The 13,509-nt window shown below is 36.0% G+C and overlaps 2 protein-coding genes across 4 annotated transcripts in view; both read right to left on the bottom strand.

Moving 5' to 3' along the window:
- trim3b (tripartite motif containing 3b) overlaps positions 1-4,199 on the bottom strand; it is a 29,372-nt gene extending 25,173 nt beyond the window's left edge. The window contains exons 1-2 of the mRNA XM_060896107.1: positions 4,029-4,199; positions 1,232-1,276 (exon numbers count right to left, since the gene is read on the bottom strand). The gene's annotated coding sequence lies outside the window, so the exon portion shown is untranslated. The remainder of the gene's footprint in view (positions 1-1,231; positions 1,277-4,028) is intronic.
- A 714-nt stretch (positions 4,200-4,913) lies between these two features.
- fhdc3 (FH2 domain containing 3) overlaps positions 4,914-13,509 on the bottom strand; it is a 10,672-nt gene continuing 2,076 nt past the window's right edge. For all 3 annotated transcript variants that reach the window (XM_060895892.1, XM_060895890.1, XM_060895891.1), the window contains 10 exons: positions 12,557-12,618; positions 11,334-11,433; positions 10,838-10,923; positions 10,519-10,619; positions 10,156-10,226; positions 8,763-8,870; positions 8,592-8,662; positions 8,389-8,506; positions 8,142-8,306; positions 4,914-6,531 (listed from right to left, as the gene is read on the bottom strand). In XM_060895892.1, coding sequence (XP_060751875.1) covers positions 5,293-6,531; positions 8,142-8,306; positions 8,389-8,506; positions 8,592-8,662; positions 8,763-8,870; positions 10,156-10,226; positions 10,519-10,619; positions 10,838-10,923; positions 11,334-11,433; positions 12,557-12,618 — 2,121 coding nt within the window. In that variant the 3' untranslated portion in view covers positions 4,914-5,292. The remainder of the gene's footprint in view (positions 6,532-8,141; positions 8,307-8,388; positions 8,507-8,591; positions 8,663-8,762; positions 8,871-10,155; positions 10,227-10,518; positions 10,620-10,837; positions 10,924-11,333; positions 11,434-12,556; positions 12,619-13,509) is intronic.

Raw genomic sequence — 13,509 nt, 5'->3', positions numbered from 1 at the left:
AGTATACTCAACACTAATGTCAGGCCAAGCGTACTGCTTCCCTAATCACCATTATTCACTGCATTAATCATCACCAACAATCCATTAACTTCCAAATCCACCATAAATAATGCTTATTTAAATGTTAACTAAATACTTCTGCATTAACTAATGTGTTTTCAATCTAGATCTGAAAATAAGTAGGCATAAATTAGCATAAATTAAACTGACAATCATGTTGCTAAAGGTTGAGAACACTGACTGTAAAGACTGGCAACACAGCCACACATTTAATTAACGATTTTTTTACCAAAGCCCAGAATAAATATCAATAAAGCCCAATAGAAAATTTGAGAACTGTGAAGCTGTGAACAGGTATAAAATAATAAAACATTACAAAGTATGTTGTAGGAAAATATTTGTAGAGGGAAACTTATTTTCCAAGAACAGCTCGTCACAGTCTTATATTCGTCTAAGAACATAGTTTTTTTTTATTCCATTTGTGTGCATCATTTGCCATCTGAGTCCCTGATAAAGTCATTGTGACAGAGGTGGAAATGTAACAAGTGTCAATAAACCTATGATTTGTTACAGAAAACAAGTTTTGAACAAAAGTGAGAATCATTACATCATATAACATTATAGTAAAAATGTGGAAGTGTAAAAATATGGAAGTGTAAAACTCAACAAAAAAGCAACAAATCCTTACATAACAAATCATGTTAACAGAAAATGACAAATGCTTTTAGGAAATGTTTTCATAAAACCACTTTTTTGGCTTGGCTCATGCTTGCACTTCATTCTCTGTTGCTTCCAGGTTCATTTAGCTTTTTCTCTACAGGTTACAGTACATTAACAGGTTGCCGAGCTATGAACCTATGAAAAGTGACCTGCAGACTTCACTAATCACTTTGTAGTGCACTACTGAAAATTCTGAATTGTGTTTCTTTAGCTAAATGGTCATTCAAAATGAATTAGGTTGGCACTGGTAGCCCAGATCTTAAGACATAAATAAAGTTTATTTCCCCAATAATCTGTCAATCATTTTATCCTTATCAGGTCTTAGTGGATCCAAGTCTCCAGGTCCTTTCCCAGAAAATCTACACTTGGTAGAGTGAAGGAATACAGCCAGAATGTGATGCAATTCAATCACAGGGCAACACACACACAGATTCAGACAGAGGGTCATACAGAGAGACACAGAGAGAACTCTGCTCAGACAGTAACACATTTTTTTTAAAGTACAACTTACCAAACCATTATGATCCTTTAGAAACCTTAAAGTTCCTGCAGTGACCTGTGTGCAAAAGAGATTACAAAGAGATTTGGTCAGAACTTCAAAAACAGTAATAATAAGACAAGTACTCAAGCCACCACAGCTGCATTTCCTATACAAAAACTATCTGAAGTACTACAATGATTTATGTTATGGTAGCATTTGCTACAAATCAGTTTCATTGTTAAAGTCAGATCTCCCCAAAGTAAAAATTAAACAAACTCATTAACGAGCACAAGGTTTGTATTGAGAAACAAAAGAAATGTTTGGGTGAAGAATGAGAACATTTATCAGACATGGTGAGAGTGAATTCTCAGAAGAGGGTTTGAAAAAAAATAAAAAAAATAATATATATATATATATATATATATATATATATATATATATATATATATAAATAAAATTATACATATAATGTATATAATATATAATATAATATAATATAAATAAGGATTACTATTAATCCTTTTTTGACAAAATTGAAGTCTGTAACATTTCATCAAAAGTAAAAAAAATAATAATAATATTTATTTAAGTTCGGAATACATCTGGTTGCAAAAACAGTTAGACTCTTTCTAGTTTTCTAGTTAATGTGATTCCCTCAAAACGTGAATATGATGCTTTGATCATAGTAAAAGTCATAAGCCTAAATTATTCTATTTGCAATCAGATTGCTTGTAAAAAATATCTGTAATGCTACTGTGCCACATTCTGAATGCAAAGCTTTTCCTCATATTTCCTCATATTTGGTGGTCTTCAACAAAAAAAAAGGTAGAGATAATGGGCCAACATAGTGATTTTACTGGAAGTGCCGCAAAAATCCTCAGCGAGGCTTCCAAGGAAAAAAAAAGGTAAGATTAAATGACTAAACACTGGTCAACACAATCAATATGATATTCTAGGCATGTCTTCGATGTTGTCCTCTGTAAGGTCTGGGCTAAGGGTTAGGGTGGCTAAACCAACGTTCTAAACCAATCACCTTAAACCATGTGGCAAAATCTGTCATAAGGCATCATGTAGATGAGGAATTATTAGTTCATCCGGTTAAGGTTGACATGCTGATGTAAAAGAGAAGAGTTTTGGCTAGGCCATGCATAAGCAGTAAACAAAAGGACACCATGAACTCTGCTTGAACAAGGAATACAGTGGATATAAGTCTACACAATCCTGTAAACATTGGACATTTTGCTGTGTGACAAATGATAAAGAAAAATCATTTTAGAACTTTTGAAATAGTAAACTAAAATTTTAGGGGTAGAAAAAGGACAAAATAATGTTACAATTCCCTGCTTATATAAGTGTCCACACACACTATAACGTGGCCTGTGACTGTGCTCATAATAAAGCAATCAAATTCAAACTCAGCTCAAGTACTCAAGGTCACATACAGCTGTGAGTGGTTTAATTTTGATCTGATAGAACACAGCCTATATATACACACTATATTTTAGACATACCATAAAAACTGAAGGTTTTCAACAAAAAAAAGGTTGAGAAAATGGGCCAACATAGTGATTTAACTGGAAGTGCTTTCAAAAAACCTACAGTAACATTAAATGACTAAATACTGGTCAACACAATCAATATGATATTCTAGGCATGTCTTCGATGTTATCTTCTGTAAGGTATGGGCTAATGGTTAGGGTGGCTAAACCAACGTTCTTAACCACCATCTAAATCGCCTTAAACCATGTGGCAAAATGTGTTATAAGGCATCATTCTAAAAGGCTGACAAATAATCTCATCACCCAAAGAACGCCATACTCATGGTGAAACGCTATTGGGATGTCTCTCTGATTAATATAGTACTAAATCTATTTCACTTCAAAACCTGCAGAACAGCAGACAACAAAAGATTAAAGTTAATTAAAGATTAAAATTAATCTTCTAAAATGATTGCATCCCAAAAGCACAAATCCAAGTAAACAAAACAATGTTTTGAAATGGACCAGTCTAAGATCTAAATCTTGAATACACTGAAAACCTGGGGAAATACAGTATATGAGTTTGTCAATTTGGAGCATTTTTGCAAGGAAGAATTAATGAATATTGCCAAATAAAGATGTGCTACATCATTGTGCATCAATAGAAGACGAACATGAAGTAACAGTTTGGACCCCAAGTATAAACAATTACTTTCAGTGAAAGAAAAAGTACAAACTACATTTAACATGACTTGCAGACTTAAAAAGCAGAGATGGTTATATTTAAAGTACAGTATAAAAGTCATGGAGCTCCAACACAATAAACAGCCAGTACAGGGACATATCGCTGCTTGCCAAGTGGGTCAGTTACGCTCCAGTCTGCTACAATAAAACTCTCCTTTCTTAGACGAGCAGTCAGGTGCTGTAGCCCCCAGAGTGTACAGTATGTGTTGTGTGTGGACTTTTGAAATGAAGGACGTCATACGTTGGGATTCTGCACTCACCATTTTAGTGCTGCAATGTTTTAGCAATACATTATTATTTAAGAAAATGTTATACATTTCATTTTATATTTTAGTATGAATATGTTACAGTGATTTAATAAACAGTCAAGAAATTACAGTTTGAATAACCGTTAGAATGAATTAGCCCTCTTTCTCTAGCCCTTTATCTCCAAGTTGTTTCTTAGCTGTATTTCTTTCAAAAACATCCTACTCGCTTTCTTCTCAGCTTGTTCTCTTTACCTCAACATTGCATAACAGTTTCAAGTATACACAGATAATGATCTCTTAAAAAGATAAATAATTAAATTCAATAATTTAATTCAAAATGTTAAACAATTTACTTACCTTTAATTATAGCAGGTAGTACATTCAGAATTATTTTAGCAAAAAGGTGCTCATAGTCCTTCCTTAAAAGTCCTCCAAGTCACCTTTTTCAAGTGATTCCTCTGGCTCAAGTTTCGTCCTCTCTGATGTAGCTCAAGTTTCTCATGTCTGCCTCCACCCCCTGATGCACACGTGCACACACAACTCAGAACAAGACACTTTCTAAAAGAGAGTTCCAGAATTATGGTCAGTTGAACTTTGGTATTTTCCAGCTCTTAGTGAACTTTGGTACTTTCCAGCTCTCCTTTCAAAGACACGTACAGATCCTGTCTATTTACAGTAAACAAACAAATCTCTCCATGGCTAGATTTTCAGTAAGTCTTTAACAAAATGAACTTTATCTTCAGCTCTTCACTAAAAGTGCACTAGTCTGTAGCTGCTTTAGGAAAGAATAGGCACCGAACACTAATGAATGACGAGTCTGTGTGCGGCCACTTTTTTCTAAAAGGCTATTATTTCACTGCACCACTAGGCGAATGAGATCACGCTGTAAACACCTCCATCACCAAGGCAACTGGACACTCTGTTTCAAGCTAACAACAGCAATGAAAAGATGAGAAAATACAAAAAAAGATAGAAGGCAAATCAAAAGAAACATCATACAGCTATGAAACAGTATAAATACTGGAGAAAAAGATAATCACTAGATTTAGAGGACAAAGTCCTAAAAAGTGTTCATAAAAGATCACCATCTCACATTTACAATTACATTTAAAGGCATAACTTCATCCAGAATGCCATTAAGGTGGCAAGGGATTGAACCACTTTTCATCCCGAATACGACAATCCTACCTGCAAATTTTACATAGCACTTTTTTTTAAAAGAAAAATATACACCTTTGAATATTAGGGTGGAATGCCACACTTTATTATATTAAAAACTACAAAACAAACATGAAAACTGAGCAAGTGTTTGGAAGTGTTGAGGATGGACCTCAGCAGGAATCTTAAAGTGCATTAAAACCACACCGCTAAAAACACTTAGGATAAAGATGATGAAAAAATACAAATAAATAAATCAACATTTTTGTAGACAAAGTTCGATCAAGGCTCACAATGAAAACACTCCAAAACAAGTCCATATTTGTCTTGGGTTACAGTGTTCATTGTGTAATGCGTGAGCACACAATGCTAAATCTTTGTATATTTAAAAAAAAAATAAATAATAAAAAACTAGGGGATTAATAATTAAAACCATGCACATAAATTAAAACAGAGTAAAGATTCAAGTATCTGCTCTGCATGAGTCTCCTAAAGAAGCAGGCCGTCCTCTCTCCCCAAATCGCTGGAAGAAGGACATCAGAGAAGACGGCTCTTGTCTCCGGAGTTCTCGTCCGTGGCGTCTTGGGAAGAAAGTTCTGAAACGAAAGCTCGGTATGGATTCTGGATTTTCACCCACTGATGCAGACCTTAACAGATTTCCTTGCATTGATGTGCCTGTTAATGGGGAATCTCTAATACCCACACTACTAATCACAGAGGTTGACACGCTGTGCTCATATGACCTGCACACGTGCGCAAAAAGAGGGCCTTTTGATGGCGTATCAGGAAGTGCCCACACTCCATCCTCTGATTCTTCATCTTTAAGGGAACTAAAAGAATGCCTGCGGTGTCGCATGCACGAGGGCGAGACGTGAGGACTGAGAACAGTCCAAGGTGATCCAAAGCCATTCTGAAGGGCCAAATCCACCTCTTTTATTCCTCTATGATGAGGCGAGGAAACATCTGGAACATGTGGGTGCTCTATGGGATCTATAACTGGGCACCTAATTTGGAGTGGATCCTTATGGGAATCCTCCTGCACGTGATCTGCCTCTTCATTCTTCTTCTGCTTCTCATCCTCCTCTCCAGCATATTGTCTTACAAGTATGCTCCTGTGACGGTTTGTTTGGCTGCTCTTTGGTGTTGCTTTGTCTTCTATGCATGGTGCTCTTTTCGGACCAGTTGGAGTACACGGAACATCCACATCACAGCAGATTTGCTCTCTGTTTAAGCTTTTCTCTTTCTGATTTTCAGGATTAGAGTCAACAATTTCGACCTTTTCAGGGCTGTTCGGGGCTATAATACAACACATGCCCTGCTCCTCAGTATGTACAATCTTGTTTTGTTCAGTCTGGGCAGGAATTTCAAGGGTTATCTGGAAGCTCTGCTCCTGCTCTTGAAGTGATTTGCATTCATCCTTTCTGCCAATATTAACAGAACTTTCCAGAGCTATACAAGTCCTCTCGGCCAGTGGGTTGTTTTTGTCTGCCATCTTTGTTGGACTTTGTCTGTTGGATGAGGGTTGTCTTCTGCGGGAAGAATGAGTGCTGAGGAAGTTGGTGAGGACTGATTCCAGGGCTTCGTGTTCTGTGCTTTGCCTAGAGCAGGAGGCAATCGTACGCCGCTTGGCTACCCGGCTCAGCGTTTCTCTCTCCCTCTGCTGCCTCCGGCGCCTCTCCACTGCCTCTCGTTCTGTATTTTCCTGTTCAACACATAACATTATTATTAGTTATTAGTATTATTATTATACATGAAAAGTATCCCAAATGAGGTGGCCGAAAAGATCTGGCTTGAAATATGACGAATTTTTCACCAGAAGACACCAATGGAAGCTTTTTCCCCTTATATTTAAGCATGCTCCTGTTGTATTTTGAAACTGCATCACAATTACGACAACATCAGTGAGACTTAAGTCTGAGACTTAACTGAGACTTAAGTTCACAATATGGAAAATAGCATTGTTTCATGGTATTTTTTGTCTAAATAAATTATTTTAGTATGCCTATTTAAACTACCAGCCATCTCAATAATTAGCAAACATTTAGGTTGCCTTCTAATGAGACATGACATTTTTTAGATTTAGCAAGAGCGGTGAAATCGGACGTACATGCTGTCAGTGCAGTTCACACACACAGTGGTGCAGGTGCTGTGAGGGATGTGTAATTACTCTTTTTAATGACGTGTATGTGAAAATGATGATTTGCACGTGTAAGTAAAGCTAGTAGAATGTTAATGTTTTGCAAATTTTCCAGATTTTTGTGAAAAAAAAAAACACTGAAGGCCTACCGTCACGTGACTCCTGCTCTGTGTAGTGACTATGGCTTGTGCTGAATGAAACACACACGTCACTACTGTAACTGTAGGGTCCATTGTCCGATTAAACTACATTTATTATAATGATCTTTTTCACACTAGGAACGTTACCACCAATTGAATAGCCCTGGTCTATTCATTTTCATCTTATATCAAATAGAGTGCATTCTGTGTAATGTAGCACTTAGCATAATGATTTCATACATACTGTAGATTTAATGTTCCTTATATTTCACATTTTTTATAATTACATACTGTACATTTACAACAAGACGTTCGCTCACTTTAACTCTATCCATTAATTTCTTCCTTTTTTTTTTTTCCTTCCTTCCCTTTACAAAACGGTTTCTCAAAAAAATTCCAGTTAGAAGAAAATAGAAAGCATTTTAACTTTAAGTTAGGCTTTCATACAAAGTGCAAGTTTACCCTATGTGAATATGAAACATTGCATTGGATCTGCTGTGTTACCTTTTATTTCATTTTGAATGTTACATCAATGATTGTTGAATATTAGGTGGAGTTATAAATGCAAAGTATAATTAAACTCTTCTATGCATGAGAACAGCAATGTGTGTCAATGCAAAACTAAAGTGCAAAAAATCTGAACCAAGCAGCTACACAATCTAAGAAAAATACAGCAAGCTAGTTAACTAGTTAAGTGCATTATTACAGACACAAAGTAGGCGACTGTGTGTGGGGAGAACAGGGTTGTTATATAGCTGTCTACAACCCTGTGTGTTCCTGAGTCATGTCATCCATGCATCACATTAATCCTGCTAGTAAAATTCAACGTATAACGTGGTGTAGCTGGTAGTGCGATTCAGAAGATATAGATGGTGTTAATAGCTACAGCAACAAAGCTGATTCATATACAACAATTATAGATAGAAATATTTAAATCATTAATATTATAAAATAACTGTGAACCACAAATTTCCTTTTCGGTGATTGTTTTTAGATGAACATATAGATTTGTTTTAAAAGTGTTACAATACCTACCAATACAGCTCTCTCAAACTTCTCACAGAAAGAGTGGAAGATTGAGCAGCATTCCTCCAGTTTAAAGGTAGCAGGGTCTTCACAGAAATACTCAGCCACTGAGTGAATAAGTGAATCCAGCTCCCTTAGAGAGGCCTCCATGTCTGCTAGCTGACTTGTGGCCATCTACATGAATAATAAAAACTGATCACAACAATGATCTCAGGTTTTACATCAGACCAGTAAAGTGACCACAGTGTAGACTCACTTGAAGAAACTCCTCCACCTGATGTTGCAGATCAGGCTGCTTGCTGGCATGAGCCTTTGCTTCTTGCGTTTTTATCATTTCTCTCTTAAAGTCCATTTCTACTTCCTGTTTTTGTATTCTGAGAATAAAAACATACATAGATGCAGAGCTTGTTGAGAGTTCTAGCTTATTTGTAAATTGAGAAATGACTTCATATTAGTTACCTTGATGCTTCTCCAATGTGTTGAAGCTGTTCTGTAAACTTTAATAAAGCGCCATCAATCTGCTGCGCTTGCTGAGGTTGAGAGATGATCCAGGAGAACGCGTAAACATACAAATCTACTGAAGCGTATTTTAAGATAAAAAGTATGTTTATTTCAGTGTGGATGTACTACCATAGCTACGTAGTGCATAAGGTTCATGCCAGGTTTGTTAGCCTTGGTGTCCACAAGCCTCAAGAGAGAGGTCATTCTGAAACCTAGTGCACGACCAGCATAGCCATCCTGAACAAATCCAGACAGAAACACATTGTCACATTAAATATCTTTCGCAGCATCTAAAATGAATTGTCTTTTTTTTTTTTAAAAACAGTTGGTCCAGCTGTACAAGTTTGTTTAACGGTTTCCTGCATTACCTTGACTGCTGTTTGAATACCAGCAGATTATTGCACCAGTGGGATTTAGCTGATGCATAATCTCTATATTAAGTGGCAGAATTTAGTCTGTTCCATTGTGCATATTTGACAAATGTAAGTAGCCTGGATAAGAAGCTGCTTTAAAAAAAAAATAATAAAAAACATTAAGTTCGGGATCTATAATTAGTTCAGGTGAAAGTCTCTCTGGTGAAACACTCACACAAGCTTATATATTGTAACAGCTGCTTATAGGGCACAAACACCAATCTGCCTGTTTTATCAGTTAGTATTCAAGGTGGATGACCTCAGAGATGACCTCAGAGTAAGTTACAGACAGTGCGTGTCTCAGGCTTTTCACTCATTACCCTGTTCCGAATTTATGCCACACGAAGCATAAAACTTCCAGTTTACAGCAATCTTTTAGATAAACATAGGATTGTAGATCAGAAGAGTCACTAATTACTAAAAAAAAGTACTAGTAACACACAAGCGACAATATTATGCAAAAAGTCATCTCAGAATCACACAATCAGTCCAGTGGGGACATCTTAGGGAATGTTTTCTTGTTGTACACTGCCGTTCAAGAGTTTGGGATCACTTGGAAATTTCCATGATTTCCAAAGAAGAACCCATTTTCATCCATTTCAAAATCCTGAAATGAATCGAATGATTTTTAAAAAAAGACATGGTCTACATTGAAGAGAGCTGAGATGTCTACATGTCAGACACAGGCCCATTATCAGCAACCATCAGTCCTCTGTTTCAGTCTCATTTATGTTTGCTGATCCAAGTTAAGGCTAACAGATTCTTAGAAAACCCTTTTGAAATTGTGCTGCAGGGCTGAAAACTGTTATACTGATTAAGAGAGCAATAAAAGTGGCCTTCTTTGTGTTAGTTTAGTATCTGGATTTCCAGGTGATCCCAAATTTCTGAATGGTAGTGTAAATCACATCCCATGACAACCATTGAAATCCCCCCCAACAGGCACAATGTACCTAAACATCATTTTTAACAAAGATTCTGCCTTTATTTCTGCATTGTGTTACATTCCTGCAGCTTGGAGGAATCCATGGTTTTCAACTGAAATCGTGTTGTTTTAAAGACTACAAGGCGATACTAATAATTTAAAAATATATACATGTATATAAACTCACAGCATTCATGTAGTTTCCAGCTTTAAGCACCAGTCTGATTATAGAGTGTAGATCATCACATGCCAGCAGCTCTGTGAAATGAAGACAGAAAGGTTTGTCAGGTATCAATAAAATGATGAGAATAATATTCAATAAAATCAGATGGTATCAAAAGCAATGGCAAACCTATTCTATATTTTGAAGATAGGATTTGAGTTGAGAAGAGACTAGTTATAAAAGCTACACTTCTACAGAATACAGAGATTTTATTTTTAAGCTTGAAAGTATCAAGAGGATATGAAAAAAATATCATATGAAAAAAATCTAATATAAAAATTATGTATAATACACTGGGGGGGGAAAAAAAAAAAAGGAGTATGCTACCATTAGCTGCTGCAGTCATGATGCAAATGGATTTTCTCATCTCCGCTACAAAGGGCATGAACTCCTCCTGGAGGAGCAGGCTTTTCAGTCTTTGTTCATATCTGCAAGCAGAGAATCTATCAACAACTCACACTGACCCACATCACTGGACGCCTGACACGAAGGGCTTTTATATCCTAATAACTGCAAGAAGGAAGCCAGATCAGCAAACCATATATTGAGTCACAATTAATCACCTCCAAAAACACATGCTTAAATATAATGAAATCAGTTACTGATCCGATTCGTCCTTCTTCAATTTCAAAGTCGTTACACTCACCCGGGAACTTTAACCAGCATCAGGAAAAAGCGGTCTGCCTCTGCAAGCTGAGACGCATCTCCGTGGAATGACAACAGCTTCTTTACCTGCAAAATTCAGTTTATTTCTTTTTATCATAAAGCCAGTGAGAAGACCAAAGTATACATTTTTATATGTACAGCAACTGCAAGAAAAACACTGACAGAAAAAGATAGAAAAGGGTGATTTGGGAGGTTAAAGACATTTTAAAGAAAAAAGGTTAAAGACTTCCATAGGATTGTTCCACTTTTTCAGAATTTACACTTGGTCAAATTCACCAAAAAGTAAAACAGAATAATGCCAGGAACATTTTGAACTGAACATATAACCTAAACTTGAAAAACTGAATTTTTAAAAAAAAAAATTAACATTTTCCATTCTGTCCACCTATAACGTGTGTCTAGGCAAGTGCAAGTGATTACATGAGGGATATAATATGCGTTTTAAGCTCCACAGCTCTACAAGCTGTACAATGTACCTCTACATCATCAGGCAGCAGCTTGGACAGCTCTCTCAGTCTGTCAGCAGTGAATCGCATGTTTCCCTCCCTGATGCCCGTAACAATGTCCGCAATTGGCCTGTAGGGGGAGCCAAAGCACAAACAGAACCCTGTGATTGGAAACATTCTTCTGTAGGACTGAGTAAACAGAAGTTGCTCAAGTCTTAAATTCCAAAACCACATATCCTGCTCACCGATTCACTTACATTTACGGCATTTGGCTGAAGGCACTTATCTAATTTATACAATTGAGCAATGGAGCGTTAAAGGCCAAGCTTGGTGGTACTGAATTTCAAACTCACAGCTTTCCATTCTGTAGTACGACTTCCACTATACTAACAGAAAATAGGGAAGAAACAGAAACTGGCAGAAACGTTTTTGGTAATAAACGGCCACCCACAACAGGCTACAAAGCAGAGCTGCATAATGCATTGCCTCACATGAAAAAAATAGTAATTTAAAGCTATGCTGCCATGCTAATTATTATTAGAAAATGTTTGTTTAAATTTGAATATATTGTTGGGCAGAGAGCAATATTTAAAGAGTTGAAATTTTAGCTTGTAGAGTGGTAGTGTGATGTTACAACATTAACACGGTCACCTAGAAATATTTATCATTAGCATCAGTTGCTCTTAGCAGCCTTTGAGTTTGAGAAAATGCAGAAACCTGAAAAACTATTAATGGAAGGTTGGAAATTTCAGTTAGTGTCATTGTTATTAGTTTATTAATTTAATCTCTTAAGATAATGACTCCATTCAGTTGGCATAATGATTACCTCAACCTTTAGTCAAATTAAAGGCACTCACATTGGATATGTGCTTGTGCACATGCATGAATTTCCATTTTCTATAGTATTTGAGGTTAAATAAACCCCAGGTTGTGCTGCTGAACGTATCAGTACAATGGACTGAGACAACAGTTTTCCTTATTTTAGAATATATTTACTATTTCAGACCTCAAAGCAATAAACTCAAATTAAAAGCAATTTCTCAGAATTTTTGATATATGTGGAAAAACCCCTGATGGTTCATTTCTAATTACGTGTAAGCCGAGTGTAAAGAAAAATTACCTATGAGAAAAACAATGTATCAGTGTTCAGTTAAACTTTCCCCCTAAAGAAAAGTGTGAGGGACAATGTATGACTGAAACATGCTTCTCCAGGAAATTATAAGCAAGCAAGTATGATCTGTCCAAAACCTCACCTTTTAAACTGCTTCAGAAGAATACCAATATTCATACTTTTCTTTGCGTTAACAATCGGAACCTGTCAAAGACAAAGCAATGTACAAATAACCAACTAATTCAATAAACACTTGTGTTTAGGTTTCATTAACAAATCTCATTTAAATAGCCATTGTGTAGAAAAGGGAAATTTTTAATACCACCTTTAGCATGGTAATACCAGAAAGTAGGAACATGACAAAACAAGATAAATATATCCCATTGTATTATAGGCACATCTCTGCACTTCCCAATTCTTATAAATACTAAACATCCTGAGCTACTTCTGCCTTACAGTCAGAACTGTTCCGTGTACACTGACCAACCCAAATAAATTCACCCATTAATACGGTTAGTAATAAGAACTGAACTGTGTGTACAGTAGGTTTTTCACTCACCCAACCTATTCCACCATCACCTACAGTATGACTAAGGCATAATCCCAAAGTTTTCAGGGACAGAAACATGGGCTTGTTGAAGACAGTATGCTATTACTATAGCTTGATTATTGTTCAATAACATATCATCGTGAAGTGTTTTATTCCTTATATACCGAAACAAATTACTAAAGCTGTTTTGTAAATATCATTACACAACACCATAAAATCATTTGTATCCATTTATAGTTGCATTTAATGTTGTGATGTGTCTGTGAAATATGTTTATTGTTAGAATTTATGTTTGCTAATCAGCTAAACAGCTGTTCCCTCACAGGACAGGTTTTAGTTTCGGAATTGTTTTACTGATCTTAATTATACAATATTAATTCTAAGAAGTTCTTATAATTTATAAATAATGAAAATCATTAGCAAATGTTTGTGAGACAAGTGGAATAAGGACATGCCTTAATAAGAAAATTAACTTTTTACTATATTAAGTCGCACTACATGATTGATCATTTTCTTGCTACTCCAACTTGCATTTGCATATTGCA

The sequence above is a fragment of the Tachysurus vachellii genome, chromosome 20 (assembly GCF_030014155.1).
Source record: "Tachysurus vachellii isolate PV-2020 chromosome 20, HZAU_Pvac_v1, whole genome shotgun sequence".
Classification (NCBI taxonomy): domain Eukaryota; kingdom Metazoa; phylum Chordata; class Actinopteri; order Siluriformes; family Bagridae; genus Tachysurus; species Tachysurus vachellii.
This window is presented reverse-complemented; position numbering and strand designations above follow the sequence as displayed.